At 48.0% G+C, this 23,407-nt stretch overlaps 1 protein-coding gene across 2 annotated transcripts in view; it reads left to right on the forward strand.

The window, feature by feature from the left end:
• LOC149337065 (OTU domain-containing protein 5-B-like) overlaps window positions 1-23,139 on the forward strand; it is a 35,216-nt gene extending 12,077 nt beyond the window's left edge. Inside the window, exons 3-8 of one of the 2 annotated variants that reach the window (XR_016284353.1) lie at window positions 4,425-4,489; window positions 6,451-6,945; window positions 13,225-13,462; window positions 16,529-16,711; window positions 18,045-20,168; window positions 20,226-23,139. Coding sequence is in view for 1 of the 2 variants with exons in the window: in XM_089553295.1 (XP_089409421.1) it covers window positions 4,425-4,489; window positions 6,451-6,945; window positions 13,225-13,462; window positions 16,529-16,711; window positions 18,045-18,253 (1,190 nt within the window). In the remaining variant the exon portion in view is untranslated. Of the gene's footprint in view, window positions 1-4,424; window positions 4,490-6,450; window positions 6,946-13,224; window positions 13,463-16,528; window positions 16,712-18,044 lie in introns of both variants that reach the window. The other variant, XM_089553295.1, reaches the window with a different exon arrangement.
• Window positions 23,140-23,407: the final 268 nt, after the last annotated feature.

A 23,407-nucleotide genomic window follows, 5' to 3' on the forward strand; every position in this document is an offset into this window, starting at 1 on the left:
TTTCGGTCTTCGGTGCCGCTTTTTTCAATTTTGAGACATGTAAGTACGGTGAAAGGTGCGCGCCGATGCCCGCACAGAAGGGGCGGGTCTCGCCAAACGTTTTTCTCGAATATGACTGGCACAACCAAAGACGATATATAACCTCCTTGAGTGTAACCCGGTGCCGTCCGGCCGGGGACCGTCTCCTCAATGCGCGGAAGACTCGCACACTCGCGCGCTCACTGCTCGCTTGTCGCTCGGTCGATTCTCGGCAGCCTACCCCTCCGCGGACAATGGCCACTTCTTTGCCTGCCACTTCCACAGCACGGGACTCTGACTTGAGCGGACTCACAACCTTTGCTTCGTCAGCGCTCTCCATTTCATTTTGTATTGAGATGCCGAAAGAATAGGCATCGAGAGGCGCTCATTGCAGGCAGTGGATATCGCAGTTTGGAGATGTATTTTCATTTGATGTAACTTTGCTTTTCTATAGAGCGTGCGAAACTTCAGTACCGAGCGAGAAGCTATGCCATGTAGCGTAACACGTTGCTGCTAACATGCATATTGCAAACCTGAAGCAAACGAAAGAGGGGAGATCGCAGCTCCTACTGGCAGAGGCCTTCAGCGGTAGTTCGACAGCAGAGGAATCGTCATTTGCCAAAGAGTTGCGTCAAGCAGCTTTGGTGGCAGATATGCAGTTGTGAAAACTAACCAACAGTGATCTTCGGAGCTTTCTGGAAAAGTATAGTAAGCAGCATGTTCCAAATGAATGAACGCTTGATAAGCGATACGGGAATGAATGCTCAGAGGATACCTCGCCAACATTAGAGATGAAATTGGGGACAACTACACTTGGCTGTCAGTCGACGAAACCACGGACGCTAGCCGACGGCATGAGTCCAGCTTCATCGTCGGAAGATTGAGCCCACAGAAAGCCGGACAAGCAATCCTGCTCAACGCAGATGTTCTTAAAAAGGTGAGCCATTCGACGATAGCGAGTTTCTTCACTTCATCTGTGAAGCTTCTATGCCCAGGAAATATTCAGTATGAGAATGCACTCTTGTTCATCACGGATGGGGCGTTCTACATGTGCAAGGCAGGAAAGGAACTGACGCTTTTATACAACAAGATGGTTCACCTGACCTGCTTTGTTCATGCAATGCATCGTGCCGCCAAATGTGTCCGGCTCTCTTTCCAAGTGGACTCGTTAGTATCTAGCACAAAACAGGCGTTTCATAAATCTCCGGCAAGAATTGCTGTTTTCCGTCCCACAGCACCTGGCATTCCTCTGCCGCCAAAGCCTGTTTTGATTCGATGGGAAACATGGATAAACGCAGCAGTAAATTGTACACGACACTTTGAAGTGGGCAAATCTTTCCTTGAGAAAATCAAGGATGACGCTCCGTGTGTGATTAAAGCAAGAACTATGTACGAAGAGGCGAGTTTGGAAACAGACCTAACATACAGCAGTGCAAACTTCTCAGTTGGAAAAGACTGGACTCTCAATAGATGAATCATTAAAGGCAGTCGAAGAAGTACAAGCAGCACTACGGGAACTAAAGGAAATGGCGCTACTGCTTCTGTGAAGATGCAACAATTGGGAGAAAAAAGTAAAGGCCTAAAAACAATTTCCCAAATCAGAGACCTTCTACGTGGATACGGTACGGCCACACAAGCAGAAGGCATGAGCCCCTATGAACTCTCATGATTTAGGTTCGCGCCACTAACTTCACGTGGCTTCGAAAGAAGCTTTTCAAAGGAAAAAGCTATGCTTAGCGAAAACTGAACGAGCTTCGTGTTCAAAAGCCTGAGAATGTGGTTTATTCTGGCGTGTTTCAATTGAGGACTGCGTCCGCTCTGTGCTTTACTGACAAATCTTGTACTCATAAATAAAGAGTATTATTCAAAGAGCCTATTTCTGCTTTATAGCGCCTATTTCAATATTTTTAGAGCCTAGGTGCCTGCCTATTTCGGGGTTCTTTAGTGCCTAAATTTCCGGGCCCTATTCATGTGTTAACCCCGAATATAATGAACTTTAGTGTGTTAACCTCAGATATACCAGACCTAAGTATGCCGCGTCGGATATAATGAGCTTTCATGTGCTTCCTCAGATTAACGAACCTTATTATGCTGCCTCAGATATGACGAACTTTTGTGTATGGACCTCGGATGTGACAAACTTAGTGTGTTAACTCTCGGAATAACAAACGTTTGGCTGCTGACTTATTCAGACGATCCATCGAGGATCACCTAAGAGTTATTCATTTATTTATTTATTTTTTGAATCAAAGCTTGAAAACGGCCGCAATGTGGTGGGGGCACATTGACTTTTGCACAAAGTACCTAAAGCAAAAATCAAGTGGTGGTGTTTGCCAGCTAGTTAGAAGTCTGTTGTCTGGTGGCAGATGAGGTTTTAAAGACCTGGTCCCAGCTGTCTTCAAGAAGAAATTTGTCTGGTCAAGTAAGAAATTGCTGACGCTAGATGCTCAGAAAAATGGCCATCACTGCCTGGTTATCCAGTATACTGTGCGGTGAAAGCAGCTTGTCTTTCTTCCAATCTTTTTTTTTTTCCATGTGAATGGCAATTCATTTTGCACAGCTTGCTATCAAGAGACCAAGCGTTAGGTTGTACACAGCTCATAGTTTATCATCAGACTTATGAGCTTGTATAGTTTGGCGACTCTTTTGACTGTTCTGTCTAGATCACTTCATCTTTACCGGTCTTAAGTACAGCATGCTTCCAAGGTCGAAGTAATTGCAGCTGCTTTGAGAGAAATGCTTAAGAATGCCTCTGTGCCTTGCTCTTGCTGAGTGTTCACAGTTGCCGTGGTCGCACCAGTTGCCACAGACTTGCCTAGTGGGATTGCCACTGCACTGTCATTGTCATGGGAGATGCAAGATATGACTGTGTGACACGATGGTAGGAGCTGTGACGTGGAGATGTGTCAGCAGTCTAGAGGGAGGCTTTTTTGTAGCATGTGATACGAAGGTTCAGTGTTCGGCAGCATCATCGATGTGCTGAAGGTTGGCAGTGGCATGCTGAACCAGTCTATCGGCCCCAGCATGCATTGTGGGCAGCAGCTGTAGGGATGCAAGCTTGCTATCAAGCGTAACACTTGAAAGTAAGTTAACGGTGCAAATGACAGTAGAGGCATCCCCAACGTCACAGCTAATTGGCCCAATATTGGAAATATATTAGCAAATATCGGTCCTACAAAGGACCAGAGCCGATTTGTAGCATGTGATACGAAGGTTCAGTGTTCGGCAGCATCATCGATGTGCTGAAGGTTGGCAGTGGCATGCTGAACCAGTCTATCGGCCCCAGCATGCATTGTGGGCAGCAGCTGTAGGGATGCAAGCTTGCTATCAAGCGTAACACTTGAAAGTAAGTTAACGGTGCAAATGACAGTAGAGGCATCCCCAACGTCACAGCTAATTGGCCCAATATTGGAAATATATTAGCAAATATCGGTCCTACAAAGGACCAGAGCCGATATTGGGCCGATTACCTGTGCTGCCTGGGATGAAGCGAGACTACAGACAGTACAGGCAACTTTTTTTTTTGACGAGGCAAGAAGAAAACAGCACACTGCACACGCACAAATGGTGGTCTAGCAGTGGGAAACCACACCTGCCACCCATAAAAAACCAGCTGGCACACCCTGTCTTTGGATTGGAAACTTTGCCCCTATCTTATTGTGCCTGGCAGACACCTTTTGCCACTGCAGAGAGATAAAAGAGATACCAAAGTGTCACTGATAAGATTGGAGCCCTCATCTTTTTATAAAGAGAGACCTGGAACAATTTACATGCAAGAGTGTCCTTGCTGCTGCTTAGAATTCTTATTTGTTGTAGCAACTTGTTTTATGAGACATGACTTACCACTCGCGTGTGAGCAGGACATCCTGCAGCTGTTGGTAGTGGCACATAAGTGGGAATGTGGCCACCATCCTTCTGGATAACCCGTAACGAAGAGTGATGAGCAGAAACCGGCAGTTATATTGTGCTTATGACGTGTCCAGCTCATCTCGTGTTTTCTTTGTCCTGTTTACAGAAAGTGGGGCTCTTTCAGCGTACTTTTTTGTTCAAACAACAGTTGGTGGTATGTGTACTGAAATGGCGATTTTGATGTGCAAACTTTTGTTGAAAAATGTTTGTTACGGGGGGTCATCACCCTTCATGAATGTGGCATGGACTGCCACTGCACAGTTTGTCTTAACATGAGGAGACAGCCATTTGTGCGATGTGGTTTCATGGCTTATGTAGTAGCAGGTGTCCCCCAGTGAACAGACAGGCTGGATGTCGCGTGTGCTGCCCATTGTGTCTCAGAACACAGCATGGTGGACAGGGTGATTATGTAACTGTTGTGGATTGGATGAGAGTGTGACCATCTCCGTGTTGCGGATGTTGTGCATGCACCCATGTCGCCCCCTCTGTCTGTGCAGCGGACCAGGTGTACGGGGACCAGGAGATGCACAAGGCAGTGCGTAAGCTCTGCATGGACTACATGGTGTGTGTGCCTTCTCATGTCTTCACATGCAGTGGTGATGGGATAAATAACTAGTGCTTGCTCTATCACGCACGGATTAGCTTGAGACACATGCATGGTGTTCCCTCACTGTTGCTGCTGTCTGGGAAAGAGTACATACAATGTGGCTAGCAGAGCGGCTCTATATGAAACTGCTCACATGCATCCATTTTGACATTATAGGCTATTGTGGGTGATGACAACCCAATGGACAGTAAAACTCCCTTGGATGTCTTGTGGACGTTTTTGGATGTCCATGGGACATCCAGGGGAGTTTCGATGACCATTGGGAATATGTGCATTCATGACCTGAGGTGTGTGTTAGGGGTGGAAGCAGTGGACATATTGGCAGGAAAAAGGTGGGTTCCAGATGGTTTCATTATTAACCCTTTGAGGGTCGAATTATTTTGAAGAAAACTTTCCCAGGTGGTCAAATTACTTTATTGCGGATCTTGAATCTACAAAATGTATATAATCGAGAATAAATAGTAAAAAAAAATTAGGAACAGTACTTTGGTGACAGCATCACTCACAACTGGAAAATGTTCAATAGAATAGAATAACAACGGTGATAAGCAAGCTAAGTGCAGCACCAATAAAGATAGAAATCAACTTTCGCCGCCTCTGCAAAACAGTGCCCACAAAAAGAAAACACGTTTCGCGCGACTCCGTTGCGATCCCGCGGCAGAATCGAAACTGCGTAGGCGCGTTGCCACAGCGGGCGAGAATACCTCGCGAGCAGCGGTGATAAGCAAGCTAAGAGCAGCGCCAATAAAGATAGAAATCAACTTCGACAGCCCCTGCAAGATAGTGCTGTCAAAAAGAAAACTCAAATTTCGCGCGACTCCGTTGAGATCACGCGGTGAAACCAAAACTACAAAAGGGGTGTTGCCGCAGTCTGTGCCGCCGCGCTATAGTGCCTAGGCACTATAGCCGCGCTAAAGCTAGACATAAGTTCTACTTATCTCCGTAATAAGGCAGCACAAAATTCAAACACTTCTTGTAAGTCCTAAAAGGTGGCAGCACCCCCCAGTGAGCACGCATTGTTCTTTTGGCGCAAAATTTCAAACGGAAGATCGAAACCGCACCCGTATGGCAAAGACCTTGCGGGACAGAAAACTGCCGCCATACATATACGGCAAAAACCTTCAAAGGGTTAATTGAGGAATTTATGAAGCAGGATGAACAATGGCACATTAATGTCTGAGTGAGCTTTGAACGGTGTGATGTAGTATTTCTATTTGGAAAGGTTAACTGCACACAGGTGGCAAACTGCACACAAGTGTATGATTAAAAACTGAAGTGAGGAATGATGTATTGCTGCAGACAGACGCAAACAAAGTACACTATTCCGTTTTACGTGTAATAATGGCTTCCCTACTGGTAATAAAAGAAAAAAACGTGAGAAAGTGCGATAATGCCCTCTTACAGCGTGTGGGTATGATAGCTGGCAATTACAATTAGCAAATGCGTGAAAAAGTGTTTGAAGGCAACAATGTGCTCCATTTACTTTCGTCCACACCTGCACATACCCATATCTGCAGTTTGGACATGTCTGGTGTGCAGCATACAATGCAAAGCATGATTGATAGACAGAAGACCTTGTCCTTGTTGACAGTGGCGAAGAAAATGTGCCGAGGGGTTTTGTTTTATGCATGCTCTAAATGTGTGTTGTTCTTTGTTTTGAGCAAGATGTGTGGCTGGGTAGCTTGGTTTTATTCTGTGATTATTGAGTCTGTGGTGCTGGCGGTCAGCGGACTCAAGACGAGAAAGGCACACAACTGTCAAATATGTTTGCCCATTTGGACTAGCCTGTGTTTGTTTGAGGCGCTCTTCGCGGACTGTTTCAGATTGGCTGCGTGCCAGTGTTGCTGGCAGCTCTCGCATGCTGAGTGACTGGGTGCCACTCTCCTCATGTCGTCGTCTCCGTTTCCTTTTTGCAGGCCAAGAACTCGGACTACTACTCGCAGTACGTGACCGAGGACTTTGACAAGTACCTGGAGCGCAAGCGCTGTGACCACATTCACGGCAACCACATTGAGATGCAGGCCCTGTCGGAGATGTTCAACCGGCCCATCGAGGTGTACCACTACAGCGCGGAGCCCATCAACATCTTCCACGGGGGCCAGCAGACGGACAACGAGCCCATCCGGCTGAGCTACCACCGCAACGTGCACTACAACTCCATCGTGGACCCGTACAAGGCGACGGTGGGCGTGGGGCTGGGGCTGCCGGCCTTCAAGCCCGGACTGGCCGACAAGGCCCTGGTCAAGGAGGCCCTGCGCGCCTCGGAGGAGCTGCAGCTGGAGCAGGCCATGCTGGAGGACAAGCTGCGCGCCACCGACTGGGAGGCCACCAGCGAGGCCCTCGAGGAGCAGGTGGCCCGCGAGTCCTACCTGCACTGGCTGCGCGAGAACGAGATGCGCTCCCGCAAGAAGGTGAGCGGAAAGCAGTTGCCAGAGGGGTACGACTGGGAAAAGGGGATCCAGCAATTCAGAATGATGAGGAGGGGGAGGAGCATGCAGCGGCAGTGCTGACACCTGGTGGCAAGCAGCGTAACTTGTTCCACACCGCACATTCCAGTGGAGCTGACAGCAAGGCAGACTGCGGTGCATGTTTAGCTTGATGTGTAAGTGCCTAGTAGTGGCAACTGCTAGGAGGTGAGCGAAAAACAGGTGCAAGAAGGGTATGACTGGGAAAAGGGGATCCAGCAATTCAGAGTGATGAGGAGGGGGAGAACAATGCAGTGGCAATGCTGACACCTGGTGGCAAGGAGCGTAACTTGTTTCGCACAGCCCATTCCTGTGGCGCAGACAGCAAGGCAGACTTTGGTGCATGTTTAGGGTGGCGTATAAGTGCCTAGTAGTGACAGCCGGTACAAATGCGTGACGAATGCCTTTCTGGCCACCAGGTGTCCCCACTGGGCATCTGACAGAAACTCGTAAAGCTCAGAATGATAAGGGGGAGGAGCGTGCAGCGGCAGTGCTGACACCTGGTGGCAAGGAGCGTAACTTGTTTCGCACAGCCCATTCCGGTGGCACTGACAGCAAGGCAGACTTCGGTGCATGTTTAGCTTGGCGTGTAAGTGCCCAGTAGTGGCAGCTGGTACAAAGGCGTGATGAATGCCTTCCTGGCCACCAGGTGTAGCCACTGGGCTTCTGACAGAAACTCGTTGGTCTTGTAAAGCAGTGCTGCTCTTTTCCTTGCACCCACAGCATGCTGCATGTTACATACTTTTTCTGCCCACGCCTGTGGGGTGCCACAGCAGAATGAATGGATGCGCTTGTTATCTCACTTGTTTGAGGCATTCTTTGGTTACAATCTTGTACTGTGTATCGATATGGGTTTTAGTTTTTAAAGTTAAAAGTTAAAAAAAGAAACGCTCCATATATTTTTTAAAATTCGGTCCTAAATGTCAGTGGCCATCAAATGTACACCACAGCTTGCTGGCTGTTGAGTACAAGTTACAATCATTCGCTAGAGAGAATTAACAAAAAGCAGAAGCCAGGGGCACAGTGAGTCAATGGGATCGTTGGATTAAGTAATGAAGTTGTACATTGTGAGGCATTGCTTAGGTAGTTTAGAAATGCCGAGAGCTTGCCAAGAGGCTCCGCTAATTGATAAGGCTTCGTCCACCAGCACAGTGCTGCTTACAGGCTTTCATCACCTGATCAGAGGCGTTACGTGGCGAAAGGGCAACTCCAGGGGATTTTAAAACATATAATTTGATGGTTGTATTACAGTCGACGACTGATTTTTCGGACGCCTAATTTTTCGGACATGCTTGATTTTTCGGACTTTTTCCCGGCACCTGGACATACTTCATAAAGTCAATGTATTACGGGGCTCAAAATTTCGGACGCTCTAGGGAGGGCTGTTCGATTTTTCGGACTTTCCAAGCGTCAGCCCGGCCAACTGCCGCGCAATTCGAGCTGTATCGCCGCCATCTTGTTTGTTTACATTTTCCTCCTGTAGCCTCGAAACCGGTGGCGGTCTTGCATGGCTGTTCCTCAGCTAACCGGACGCTGGATTGAGGCTATAATATGCTAGCAACTTCCGCTTCCCCAACGTCACTGCCGTAACGCCGTGCTATTTTTTTTTTCTTCTTCCTTCGACTGCTTGTTTGTGTTAGACGTGCGTTGACGAGCTTAGCCAGTAGGCGTAGCCGTGGTCGCGCTGCGGAGACGCGAAAACCACGTTCTATCGCTACTGTGGCTCGCATTTGATTAAGTCGACTTCGGTTCTTCAAGACGCTGTTTCCGGAACTTTTATTTTTTGCGTGCAACGTGGCAGCGAGGAGGCACTCAACGAAGTTGGTGTGACAACTTCCTGACGACTGCGCTATGTGGGCTGCTTAGCCAAGCATGCCGATTCGCAATGGAGAACAAATCGATGTTGTCGTCGGCCTCGAGAGTTCCGATGAAGCGAGGCAAGTACGCCACAATGTCGATGGCGAAGAAAGCGGCAATCATCAAGCTCGTCGAAGGTGGCCGATCACAGGCAGACGTCGCGAAAGAGTAAAATTTCCAAACAGACTCTTTCGGACTACATGAAAAACAAGCAGAAGATTTTGGAGGCAGCGGAAAAGTCTACTGGCTGTCGTCAGAAAAATGTGAGCCAAAGAACCTATCCAAAGCTCGAGGAGGCCCTCCTTGTATGGCTGAAGTCAACAGTGGCCAGCAAGGTTCCCGTCTCCGGTCCCCTCCTCAAGCAGAAAGCCGAGACGATGGCGTTTCAGATGAGCATTGAAGGGTTTAAGGTCAGCGATGGCTGGCTAAGGAATTTCAAAAAGCGTGCTGATCTCAGTTTTAAGAAACTGTGCGGCGAGAGTGCAGCCGTTGACCTGAGCGTCGTTGCGGACTACCGCTGTGAAAAGCTGCAGTCGCTCTTACGGGAGTACTCGCCGGACGACGTTTTCAATTGCGACGAGACCGGACTTTTTTTTAAGCTTATGCCAGAGAAGACTCTCGCCTTTGCTGGTGACCCTTGCCATGGTGGGAAACACAGTAAGGAGCGAGTGACTGTTTTGGTCGGCAGCAATATGTCGGGGACAGAAAAACTGCCGATGCTCGTCATCGGCAAGTCAAAATCTCTGAGATGCTTCAAAGGCGTAAAGTCCCTGCCTTTCTTGTACGAGGCGAACAAGAAGGCATGGATTACGCAGCAGTTTTTTGAAAGCTATGTGTGGAAACTAGATCGCAAATTTGATCTAGAAGGCCGCAAAGTTTTGTTGTTCGTCGACAACTGCGCTGCACACGGGCACATAAACAACCTGAAGTCTGTGCGAGTCGAGTTCTTGCCACCGAACACGACAAGCATCCTACAGCCGATGGACCAAGGCGAGATACGCAACCTGAAAGTGAACTATCGGTCACGCTTGCTTTCGCGCGTGGTGTTGTGCCTCGACAGTGGAAAAGCGTACTCTGTCGATTTGCTTGGAGCAATTAGCATGCTCGCCGATGCGTGGAAGTCAGTGGCACCCACAACGCTGCGCAACTGCTTCCGCCATGCGGGATTTGTCTTGAATGGCGAATCGGCCGTCTTGGACGAGGATAGTGTCGTCGAGCAGCTGTCTGGCAGTGAGTACCTCATCGACGACCTTCGCACTGCAGGCGTCGAAATTCCCTCGGCCGTCTCGTTTTCAGAGTTTACAGACGTGGACAGGGAGTTGGAACTGTGTGCCGGGCTAACGGATGAAGAAATCATTTGCCAGGTACTTGCTGAGTCCGAGAGCGACGACGATGACGACTCGCCTGCAGCGGCCAGCCGACGCAAGTTGAGTTGATGCAAGCGGTCGCAACTCTTTCGTCGGCTTACGGCGACACGACGACTCTCGCCGAAATTCAGGCGGACCTGCTGGCACGCAAGCGAAGCATGGTTCAGAAGACCATCAATGACTTTTTCCGGCCTCTAACTCTATAATAACCAATAATTTTAGTTTTTTTGGGGCACATTTGTTTTTTCGGACTGCCTGATTTTTCGGACTTTTTCGCGGTCCCTTGAGGGTCCGAAAAATCGGTCGTCGACTGTATATCCCTTGAACCTCCCTCTCTCGGTCGCCGTGAAGCATTGTTGAAATGATGGCAAATAAAAAAGCAAAAACTGAGAAACGAAAACCGCTTTTCGGCCAGTTAAATTATGTTGCGAAGGAACAATTGACGTCATAGATACTGTCACAAAAACTCTCATGTGACGCTAAATGGCTAAACTGGTAACTGCCAGTGGCAACTTCAGTCATTATTTGAAAACTGAAACTTGTTTCTTTCAGCATATACAGAACAAATATTGACGGGTGCTGCTAATAACATCACACACGCAAGGTGGCCCATATAAACCGCCTTGATTGAGGCCACAAAACTTGACATTTTAAAATTTATATGCGCTGAAACAAAACATTGTCAGGCCACGAAATTTGGCGCATGGGATCAAAAGAGATGTTTCACTGAAATGAGTGGGCGTCAAAAAAGCCCTGGAATCGCCCTTTAAGGATTTCATTCACTCAGCATATGAGAACCCTGACAGCGTTTGTCACGAAGGCGACTAGACAAAGGCCGGCTTTACTTGTGTGTCTTTTGCCATCGGTTGTACGCTTAACCTGTTGGTAGGTTATTGTTTTACTTGCTATTATCTGTTCTATGTTGAGATTTAAATAGTGCAGGTAAATGTTTTCCTTGATTATTCACGGCTGACCAGACCGTTCAAACCACTAGCTCCTCTCTGTTATCGCGATTGTCTTTTCTACCTTGAGATTTAAATAGTGTGGGTAAATGTTTTCCTTGCTTATTCGTGGCTGACCAGACCGTTGAAATCGCTAACCCCTCCCCGTGATCGTGACCGCAACAGCACGCAAACAGACCATGACAGGCCATGCTGATGGGCAGAGGAAGAATACATGCCGACACAAATGGCATCCATTGCTGGTGCAACGGTAATGCCAGCTAGCAACAAAATATGCCGAGTAATTGAGGTTGTCCCACTCACGGACAGTAGGGCTACAAGAGATAGTTTGCCCGTGCTAGGGCAGGGGAGGCACTCTGAGGCTGGTCAGGATGAGCTCACGGGATACGTTTCTGTAAGGCTCTGTCCCGTGGACGGAGAGTGGAGCCGCTCTTTAACGTCCGCACACAATGACTTTCCAAGGCCCGAGATGATAAACCTACTCCCATAGTGCCCACAACAGTCATGTCGTCCGTGATGCTAGTGCTGCTGCAGTGCAGGCACTTGATAGTGCATCTAGGGAGGATGCCCCATCGTGGGGAAGCTGAACCTACGTAAGGGGACAGAGCCTCCCCACAATCTACAGGTGCTGCCCAGTGCATGTTGTCATTTAGTGACCTCCGTGACTACTGTATTTGTGCCTCTTCGTGATCTCAGCGGCAGGAGGGTCCCCAGTGACCACTGATGGGGCCTTGACACCAGCGAGGGCTACATCTCCTGTTCTTCTCAGTTCTGCCAGGAGGGGATGCCCAGTCAATAAATGGCCTTGGCCTTGCTGGCTATGTGTTCTTTTTTTGGTGATCTGATGAAGGCAGCCCGAGCGGCTGCTCTTTCTTCTCATATTTGTCCAAGTATGTCATCAAGTGGTGTAATTTCTGAAGCAGAATATCCCCTTGTCTTGCACCACTGCTTGGTACTGTGCCATCCACTTAGAGGAGTCACTCATTCTCCTCTTTAGAGGCTTCTGCCGCCCCGGTCGCTCAGTGGTTATTGTGCTTGGCTGCTGACTTGAAAGACGCGGGTTCGATCCCAGTCGCAGCAGTCGAATTTCGATAGAGGTGAAATTCTAGAGGTCCATGTGCTGTGCGATGTCAGTGCACGTTAAAGAACCCCAGGTGGTCGAAATTTCCGGAGCCCTCCACTACGGCGTCTCTCATAGCCTTAGTCGCTTTGGGACGTTAAACCCCATAAAACCAAAACCAAATCATCAGAAAAGTTCCTCCAGATGACAAGAGTGTCTTCAGAGGGACAGTGTTGAGTCACTTCACTTCATTATGGAGCCCACACAACAAGCCATGTGCGACCAAGGGTCTCCAAAGACTCCAAGCAACTTTACTGTACCGCATCACACGGGCTCTGCTCGTAACCCTGCATGGATGTATAGACGGGCCTCACGTCGTCTCCATCATGTTCAACGTGTGGTGTGTGCGGTGATATAGGATATTATCATGGGCATCCGGAAGGGAGGGCAAAAGGGGGCGGTTGCGCCCCCCCCCCCCCCCCTGTAATTACGGATATTATTTATGCCCTAGTAGAAAACAACAAACCTACCGCGTCCCCCATCTCTGGACATCGGGTGCCCCCCCCCCCGCCCATCTGGAAAAAGTTCTGCCGACGCCCTTGGACATTGTACTTAATGTGCTGTACTCTTTACAACTCGAAAAGGTGTGCGTTATTCAGTTCTCTCAAGAAGGCAGGACTCCCTCACAGCTCCCTTGAGGACATTGTTTTCCCGCGTGGGAACCAATTCTCTAAAAAGGAGGCTTCACGTCTTTTAAAGTACTTACTGGACACGGACCTAGTACCCACATGGTGACAGCATCAGTGACTATCATTTGTGTTGGTGAATTTGGTGCCGGATTATGTGAGTTAGTTATTGTAGGTGGTGTCGCCACAGTGGAGTGATTGCCGGCAGAACGAAGGCTAGCTTCCACCTGTAGCTTACAGCATCTCAAGTACTCAACTCGCTCTTTTTTCTCTCCCCCGCTCCCCGTTTGCAGACCCGATCGGCCACGGCCACGTCGAGCTCCAGCCTCTCTCCCTTGGTGGACGGGGCAGGCAACAACACCACCAACAGCGCAGCTGCGTGCGGAGGAGGGGCATCTGCCTCCCCGCGAGGAGGCCGGTCGTCGCCACGGTCCCGAGCCAGCCCCCGCACACCACCACACGGCGCAGGGGCGCAGTCACCACCGCACCAGTGCGACAGCGGCAGTGTGCACGCTGCCGCAGACAACAAGGGTGAGCTTGGCTTGGCCCACATTGACATGGAAAACACGAGCAGCCTGACTGCCCCCGAAATCGAGGTCTTACTCCCGAATCACAGCGTTGTGCGCAAGGAAGAAGATGTGACAGACAAAAGCTGAGCATGGGGGCAGTTGCCACCACCCCGTTTCAAAGGGGGCGCTCCTATCCATCCATCCATCCATCCAGGCACTCAATCAGTTGGTATGAATGAATGCGAAGTGGCTGATGACCTCTCGGAGCTATAGCACTTACTCTCGAAGGGACAGTGTGCAGTCTGCACACTTGGGACTTAGTGTGCACATTGGACTTAGTGTGCGCATGGGACTTAGCGGCAGAGAGTGTGCACATGGGACTTAGCGGCAGAGAACATGCATGCACCTCAGTCCACAAAAGCACCTCAATCTCAATTGTGAGGACATGCAGCGTAGCTACATAACAGTCACTGTCACTCTCTGCACAAACGTTATCAAAAGTATGTGGGTTACGGAAAACAGCGTAAAAAAATGAGAAACAAAGGAGTTTTGCCACACAAGTAGTAACTTTTGCCTGCGCTTGTGCCAGGAAACAACATAGAGGCACAGAAGTGAAGCAGGGCGTTGTTGGTTGTCAGTGGTTCTTGTCCTTCTCCCCTTCGGATAATCTGCCCATTATTTTAGGGAGGATCATAAAAGGAGAGATTGAGCATGCCCCGGCCGTACCTAGGAAAGCGACATGTCAATCCGTGGCGGATTTATCGATCGCACTGGTTATCGCTTGTACGTGGATCTAGACTGCCATCTCAAGGCCTTGAGCAGCTCAGTGATTGTTACCCTTCAGTGATTATGTTAACTTCCACCATCCTTCAGTGCAGCCATTGCCAGTAGTTTCCCACAGACTCTCCTTCTCTTGCATTGCACCTATAGAACACTTGCAGAGCAGTATCCTTGTCTTCACTGGATCCAAAATTCGGCTCACACTACAAAATCTTTGTCGCGTTGTCACACACTACAAAATCTTTGTCGCATTGTCAGATATGATTAAAATTGTGCGCAATAAAAATTTCCTGAAGAGTTGTGTGGTTTTATTCCTGGTTTCTGGTGGAACTAATGCTTCAGTAGCTCACTGCTAAAGCTGTCTCTAATCTTTGTATGGCAAAGGCACCATTGTGACACAAGTGAAGTTTCGTAGATAAAACACTTGCCAAACTTCCGCATGCAGATGTCACGATGTTTGGGTTGTAATAAAAAGAGACCTTCAGATAGTCGGCGCTCTTTAGGTGGTCGCCATTTGTCATGAACACGACTTTAATGAGAAATGCGATGTGAATCAGCAAGTCCCAAACGAGGGAATCACCTGGGAGGGGCTTCATCCTTTGTTTTAATTGAAGTTTATTCACTTTAGCACTGCAAACATGGATTTGAATTAAACGTGCTTGTGATAAATTTTTAATAGGGATAGTGCCAAATATATGCTTGGGTTCAGCACCATGATCAGAGTGTCTATCCCCCACCCTCTCTGCACGCAGCTCAAAGTGATAAATGGGTAATGATGGGTTCATAATTAAAGCTGTCTGATCCCAACAGAGATAAAAAGCAAGCGCTTTTGTAGTCGGTGCTTTGCTAGTGAGTGTTCCGCGCACTGCTGGCTTTTACCTCCTGCTCCCCGGTCCGAGCCCCAGGATTCCAGCGAGAAAGGGTTTCAGATGCCAGTGAGAATCCAAAGGTGGTTCAGCGTGCTCGCCACACCGAGCGGCGAAATGACAGCGGCAAGCATAATGGTTAGTCATTCATTGCGAATAACATTGCGGAAAGGCCAGGGGAGGGCAGATCAAAGGCGAAGGCATAACTGTCGCAGGTTTAGGTAAAACAGCAAAAGGGAGTACAGAATGATCTGGTGCAAGTTCTGGCATTTCTATGTGGCAAAATTAGGAAACCATTAAAAGCAAAAGCACCATTTCGAAAGCTTTCATCATAAATGCATGTAGGCAACATCTCCATTGCTTTCGCATGCAGCTCGCTTCAGATCTTTCATCTAGTTTTTCATGACGCGTGGAGTCCTGCCGATAATGGGAACCAGCACAGGGCACGTAGTACTCCCTGCTAGTCCAAGCCTACTTAGACCCCACAAATAGGTCGGCTCCGTGAATAGGTCAGTCCTCCAAATTTGAATGGTTCTTTTTCTGTGAGAAGGCAGACTTGTAGTATACGACGGTACTTGAAGGGAACCTGAAATAATTTTTTTGATGATCATATTCTAAAACAGTCCACCCTGTTAATGAGGCTATCTTCGAAATTTTTGCAGTGTGGTGAGAAGCATTGGATTACTGATGACTCGTGCAGTTTTCCTAACCTCAGCAGATATAATTTCTTGACCTGTTTAAAGTAACCAGAGATTTAGGTTGTGTTGCACATAGTCAACCCATGGCATGCACAGGGCAAGAATGATTGCATTGTGAGATGCGCACTGACTCTGCTAGGGATGGCAATGCTTTGGTGCTGGCGCCTCTGCTATTCACTGCCTTGACCATGGCTAGGCTCGAGAGGAGCTTAAGAGTGTGTGCACACCATTGCTTCCAATTTGGCCGTGCTTTGACAAAGTGCTGAGAGCATGTTACTGATGTTACTTCAAAACCGGAATCCACGTCTGTATTGCAGTGAAGCCTGTCTTCTCTGCAGGCCCACACTCGGTGTTCTGCAAGCCATACCATAGACTGGTTTTTATGCTGGGAGAACTAGGGCTGGGGCACTTCGCATATCAAGCATCTGCACAGCTCTGCAGTGCCACCTCGCGGCTCCAAGGGGCCATTGCTTCACCGGTTTGCGGCAGAAATCGGGGTCGGGCATTCGCTCGTACCCACCCAGATCTTCAAATTAACCGGGCTGGTGCAGGCCTCCACGTTGAATTATCCGGTCAGATTTACATAGAATTTATCAGATTACAGTGTGTCTTCTAATTATCTAAGATTTCGAATAAACCGAGCTCGAATTGTACTAAGGTATTGCTGTGCATGGTTTTTGAAGTGACGTCCTAGTTTGAAGAGTCGGCCATTGGTGTGCACTGACGTGGCGGCTCCCCATGCAGGCTTCAGCCCCAAGGCTGGCAGCTCGGGCCTGTCGGTGGTCCCGGACAGCGAAGATAACGCGCAGCAGCAGCAGCAGCAGCCCCAGCCTTCCGGTCTCTCAGGGAGCCCGCCGTCCCAGGAGGAAGGGTTTTCCCTGGTCGAGACGGCCTCCTTCCTCAACCACCTGCCCCCGTCCATGTTTGGTGAGTGGCAGCACTCGCTATGGGGTGCCTCCTGCACGCCAGCATCATCATCATCATCAGCCCGACTACGCCCACTGCAGGGCAAAGGCCTCTCCCATGTCTCTCCAACTAACCCTGTCCTTGGCCAGTTGCCACCACTGTATCCCCACAAACTTGTTAATCTCCTTCGCCCACCTAACTTTCTGTCTCCCTACGCCTTCCTTCTCTTGGCATCCACTCCGTTACGCTTAAGGACCAGGAGTTAAGCCCTATGACATCCCATTTAATACCCGCTAATTCCTCCAACAGCACTGCTAAACTAGCCTCACTGGATAAGGTTCTTGCATTAAACGTTGCTAGGTTCAGTTTCCAATGGCCAAATAAAACCAAAATTTCTTGGATGTGGCCTGTACCGCGGAGTTATTCCTGATACTTTCCAGCAACCCAGGTTGTGCCACACCCTCGCGGACAAAGCGGTAGAAGCAAAATGCGTTAAAAGTAGGAGTATGGTGAAGCCATGCTAGTGGTAGCTGCCGGTAGCCTTTGGTCGGCTAGTTTGGCTTCCCCGCTGTCGAGCATTGCTTTGAGCACTGGCTCCCCGCACAGCAGCAGTGGTGCGTGGGAAATCGGTACAGCAGACAGAAGGCTGTTCATCAAAGTTGGTGCAGCCATTGCATCTGCAGCACTTGGAGGGACGTGGCGTGATGCCATTCGATTTTTAAGAGCGTCAGCTCTTACTCGTCCCGTTTCGAGATTTCTTGGGGTCTGCTACCACCCTGAGATTACTGCGCCATCTGTGACAGCAACTTCTCATCACGTTTCGAGATTTCGTGGGGTCTACTACCACCTTGAGATCACAGTGCCATCTGTGGCAGCAACTAGAAAACAGCACATCTCGCATTTTGACCTGTAGCGCCATCTACAATAGCATTGTAGAAACAACCATATCAGTTCTTCATATCAATTCTAGTAAACCAAACAGCTAATGCTTGTTAATTTGTTTTCCAGATGGTGGCGGCCATTTTTTTAATGTGCTGAACGGAAGTTTTATAAATGCAAGCACTGACTTTTGCATGGGATTTTGATGAGGGTGTTCTGACTGTCATATTATTTTTATTTTCTTTCGGTTGCCCCAACCTATTCTTTGTTTGATATGTACCGTTATTTTGTGTATCTGAGTTTTTGTATACGTGCAATTGATTGCATAATGGCACAGTATGCATACAGAATGCCGCGCGAAACATGTAAGCTGCTATCTTGCCTCCTCCGAGTACACGCTGAAATTGAACCACACGGATGTTCAGTCTTTGGAACTTTGCTCCTGTAACGAGGAAACTGCGCTGTGTGTCTCCAGGCCTGACGGACTGGGAGGACACGGACATCATTGCCCGGGTGCTGGCCCAGTCCCAGCAGGAGTATCTGGACTCACTCAAGCGGGCGTCTTCAACCAACGCACCTGGCGCATGCTCCCCGGCGAGGGACGGCAACTCCGACGCCTCGCCCATGCCAGCCGCCTCCGGCTGCTCTTCCTCGTCCGCCAACGCAGCTGCGTTGTCGAGCTAACAGCCAGCGGCCAGGCCGAACCCCCTCCCCGGTGAGAAGACTGCCGAGTGTTGTGGTGCTCTGTGAGAGGGAATCCACGCGCCATCATTGCTACCCGTTCAACGGCGGACTCGTCGCTGTCATCTCTACTCTCCGCGCTTGCCTCCTGCTGCTACTGCTGCTGGTTTTGGTCGTGCCGCCGTGCAAATCGCAGGCGGCGGAAGAAACGCCCACAGTGTCAAACCTGTCCACTGTGTGTGTCTGCTTTAGCCAGTGTGGTCTTCTCTGTGCTTCGGATGCATCGCGGGAGGTGGCGGCCTCCAGTGTGGCCACGGACAAACTCGGTGCGAAGGAAGAGACAATCCTGAGAGGTGTGGCAGGTGCAGGATCGGGGAGAGGCTGCGACGGTTCATTTTCCAGGAACTCTCTCTCTTTTTTTTTTCTCTCTAGGTTTCATTTGATCGAGCGGTGCATAATTGTGCTTGTGCCCCCCCCCCCCCCCCTCGTTTGGAAAGTGCACTGAAGAAATTGGGCTAGTTCTGTGAGACTATGTGGTTCTTTGATTTGGAAAAAAAGTGTGCAAAATTGGCAGTCTTGTGGTGTGTTTCTTTTTTCTTTTCCTTTTGTTTTTGCAGAAGTGGTGGTGCTAAGTGGATAGCTACTCAGTCATGTCTGGCATCAGTGAGGGGAATTGTACAGGGTTGCTAGTGGTAGTGAGAGAAGAGTATATGCAATGGTGAAAGAGATGGTTTTGAGTTTTGATCAGCACATGTTATGGCTGATGCGAGAACTGGCTTGTGGTTACAGGATGAGCTGCACTATTTATGCCTTAGGGCGTGCCTTGCTGGGCCCAAGTGTTTGTGGAGTGTGAAAATGGAGCTGATGGAAAGATAAGCAGTGGGATCTTGTAATGGCTGCTTGGCAAGTCGGTGCAGCAGAGTTGTTTGGCAGTTTCCTGCAGTATGAGGAAATGCTGCTGAACATTAGTTTCGTGAACGCTTGACAGAGATTTGGACCAAATGAGACAAAGGGAGCTTGTGGTGACTGTATTTAGGCGGTCTTTATCAGCCGGCGCCAAGTTTTTGTCGGCTCTGTGCCATTCAGCAGGGGGAAAGTCTATACGAATGCAGAAAAGAGAATTGGACGTTGGGTTAGTTTGAAGCGATGTAATGTGTGGTCGGGCGCTTTTTTCACCTACATGAAGACGATGACGAGAAGACGTTTCATGCAGTCATCTCTGTCGTCTTACATTTCATCTTGGCCGCATGACCACAGAAAAAAATCTTGGAATCATCGATTTCTGGATTGCGGATGGAAACATTATGCCAGGTGTTCGTGCGTGTTGTGCTTCTCATGTTGGTTTGTAGTAGGAATGCTGTCCCCTTGCTTCTAATGCAGACTGGTTTGTTCCACAAGAGTGCGACTGGGGGTGTTTTCCGGGCTTGGGAGCTTGCTTTATTTAGACAGTGCGTAATATAATGCATAAAAATGTTGCAAACTAAAGTGGGATGGTCATCTGCACACTTCTACGCACACCTGGTTCAAGTACTGCAAAAGGCCATTGAAGTTCTACTTCCTGTGTTCTACCATGTTTGCTGTTGTAGATGAAACGTTGCGAGCGAATAAACTCGGAGGTGGTAGTTAGAAAATGCAAGGTGGCAATAGAATGCAAGAACGGAGAAGCTGTCACTGCGTATTGCTAGGTTTCTTATGCTTGAAATACCCGGCAATGTGTTGCAGAAAGCAGTCGTAGCAGTGCTGGGTTTAGTGGACACGTGCAGTCAGTTGGGGCGGCATGATCTATGCACACTCTTCGAGTGGCCCACATTGTGTTGGCACTTGTTTGACTCGTTTTGGCTCAGTGTATGTTCTGTTAGCCCCCGTCATGATTAAGGTGATGTATGCTCTACACTTTGAACAGAAATGTGTAAAACTGGTCTGAGCTGTCCTCTAGCACACACACTTTTATAAAAGAAAGTGCACTAGAGGACAGCTCACTCCCTCTTTACTCCCCTGTAGGTGTATTTGTGTTTGGAGTGCGATTCAACAAAAACTTTCCTTTCTATTCCCTTTTGCTGCACCATATGTGTGCGTTTGTTTGTGCCGGTGCTTGTTCGTGAGAGAAGGTGTACATGTAGTGAATGAAGGTCATTTTCTTTTACCTACTTTTCTTTTTCTCATAACATGATTGATAACTGTTGTAAGGCAGGAATCTGTTCTTTGCATTGATTGCGAACTGAAGCTCGTTCTTAGCGAACATCGTGTTGCTCAATGCCTATCCAAGTCCAATGGTGAAAAGAAGATAATGGTGAAATGCCGACTGGTGCTAAGTGTATCTATATTTTGCAATGCCATTGGGAGTTGTAAATTTGTCCGAAGCTCAATTCACATTGTGCCGACGCCTCAGTTTCAAATCCCTCGGTCGTTACACCATTTGCTCTCGTCGTTGCTTAAAGTTGCGTGTTAAACCAGTCTTACTGCCGATCTTGCTGCGATTTGTTTGGTGGTTTAAGTACACACTGCCTCAAATAGCACTTTTTTTTTTTTCAGTTTATCAGTTTAGGCTGGACTTTCGTAGATGTCGCAGGAAGTTAATATTTGCGCCACCTGCCAAAACTTGTGTACATTTTGGCAAGCTTTGTTACGAGATTGTCAGAATTGAATAATTAAGCTTCAGAGCAGAAAGTTGGGCAGGTTACCGGTGATTATTTTCTGACACTTAGCACAGCACAAGAAATGAAGACATAGAATTTCTATTACGCCAAAAAATTAAGTTCCAGATGAGTAGCTTATTTGCACTTAGTATGACCTGGGAACCTTTAAAGAGTGTGCAGATACCCAAGCAACACAGGTAATTGGGCCAATACTGGGAGTATATTGGCAAAAGCTGGCCCTACAGAGAACTAAAGTGAAACCATCCATTTCCAATGTTGGGCTGGTAAGTAACCACTCTCTCACATTGGTTTGTCATGGCAACTTGGAGTGTTGAAGTTAGTAAATTGGTTTGAGTGCATTGTAGCTCTTTGTATGGTGTAACCTTTCTGGTGCATGGCTGACGTTCTCCCACTGGAAGCAGTGGTGTAATTGCAAGGAAATGGGTCGAATCATGCTTAGGAAGATGAAGTGAAACCTCCCATTTCCGATATTGGGCCAATATTGGGAAAAGTAACCACTTTCTCACATTGGTTTGTCATTTCAACCTGGAAGTGTTGAAGTTGGTCGGTAGATTGGTTTGAGAGCGCATTGTAGCTCTTCGTATGGTGCAACCTTTCCGGTGCATGGCTGACGTTCTCCCACTGGAAGCAGTGGTGTAATTGCAAGTAAATGGGTCGAATCATGCTTATGAAGATGTTCATTTGACACATGCAGCTTTTCTAATGGATACGTGTGCAACTCGTGAATCATTGTTGTCGTTACTAACACGCGCTGCGAAATTTGTCCACACAAGAACAATAGCTGTTGTCACTCTTTATTTATTGCGTTGAGCAGCCGGGATGTCTCATTGGACCAGCCATTGTTCCCAAAAAAGCTGGGGCTCATCATTTGACAGTCGCCGACAGGCTTGTCTCGCTTGGAAAACATGCAATGGTGTGAAAACTTGGTGAAAATGTGCGGTAGTGTTCGCACATGGATGTGTAAATGCTTGTGAGGTAATTATGCCATGTTTTGTTTTTTTTATTGTGTGTTGTGGCTGTATGTTATCAACAGGTACGGCAGCATTCAGAGCCCTTGCAAAGTTTTTTTTTGTTCTGAATCAAAGTTGAGTGCACAGGCACTGTTGACTCATGTCAACATTAATGTGCATAATTGTTGGCTTAACATGGTCACACTCATTTTTGCGAAGGTCTAGTGCTGCCTTGCCCAGAGAGGTGTTTTCGAAAGCAGCAAAATGTATTCGCGACTAGACTGATTGCCTTGAGACTTGTGCTGCGTTGGGACGAATGCAGGCCTTGAGGCATTCTTGGTGATGAAGTCACTGTTAATTTAAAAGCAAGAATTTGGAAATACGGTTACGTAAAATTTGCAGCTGGAGTAAAACATGCAGGGTTTCCTAAAAAAAATAGCTAGCAGTAAAGATCCCACTGCTTTTAAACAGGATTACATTCTTTGGTGGTGTTCTCACTAAAATGTTTCGCTGCCATTTTCTGTGCGAATGAAGCTTGGTTGACGAGTAGCAGAGGTTTGTTCTAATTCGACCCGACTGTCTAAATGATGTTGTTTTCCTCGGCTTTTCCCATTTTACATACTTTTAATGTGTTGCATAATTAGGCTCGTTGTGTTTAACTCGTATTATGGAAACGAGAGGTTCATTCGAGTCTTGTTTCTGTGCACTCTTGCAGCCTTGGATTGTGTTTGTGCTCACGCACGATGACTGGCAATTTTTTGTGTGCCTATGGTGACCAGCCGCTGGAGAGTGATATATGTACATTATATATGCACAGTTTTTGCATTCCTGTAGATGTTGACGTGTGTGTCAGTGCAGTTTATATTTCGTTGTTCATTTGACATTTGCAGTTGAGCAAGTCACATGATAGGCACAAGATGCGGGTTGATAGATCTTGAGTTGGAAAAAGACATTCATCATTATGCTGAGGGCAGCTTGTTTTAGGCAGGCGAGGTTGCCAGCTTTATGCAAGTTTTGGCCGAGATAAATTGTTCTCCAAAATACTGGCAAGGGGATGAATGTGCCATTCTTTGTAAAGTGGGCACCGAGTTTCTCGGAAAGGCTGACCCTTCCATTGTAGTGGGGACAGTCACTGCTGAAACACATTTTTTGATAACCTCTTCTGCGTACCCATTCCCAACAGACTAGTTTGTGTCTAAAATGTATTTCATTTTCTTCTGTGCGCTATGACTGTTTGCACTGTGTTTGGAGTGAATGATCAATAAAGGACCGAGATGCGTGATACTTGTCATGGCATCCTTCTTCGGGTGATGGGAGCTGAAATGGCTGCCACCATCCAGCATCAGCAGTAGTGGTTTGCCTATAGTGAGTTTGCCCTTGCACTCAACATACGTTTTCTTGTGCTTTGATTGCTCTCGTACTCAACATAAGACAAAACCTGGCATATTTACACCAATAACCAAAAATTTCAAGGGGGCACTTTGGTGATCTAAAGTGCAATGAGGCGAAAGCCTTTCCTGCAACGCGCTCCAGCATCCTTGCGCTAGACG

Source organism: Amblyomma mixtum, chromosome 7 (assembly GCF_055824585.1).
Source record: "Amblyomma mixtum isolate Tamu chromosome 7, ASM5582458v1, whole genome shotgun sequence".
NCBI lineage: Eukaryota > Metazoa > Arthropoda > Arachnida > Ixodida > Ixodidae > Amblyomma > Amblyomma mixtum.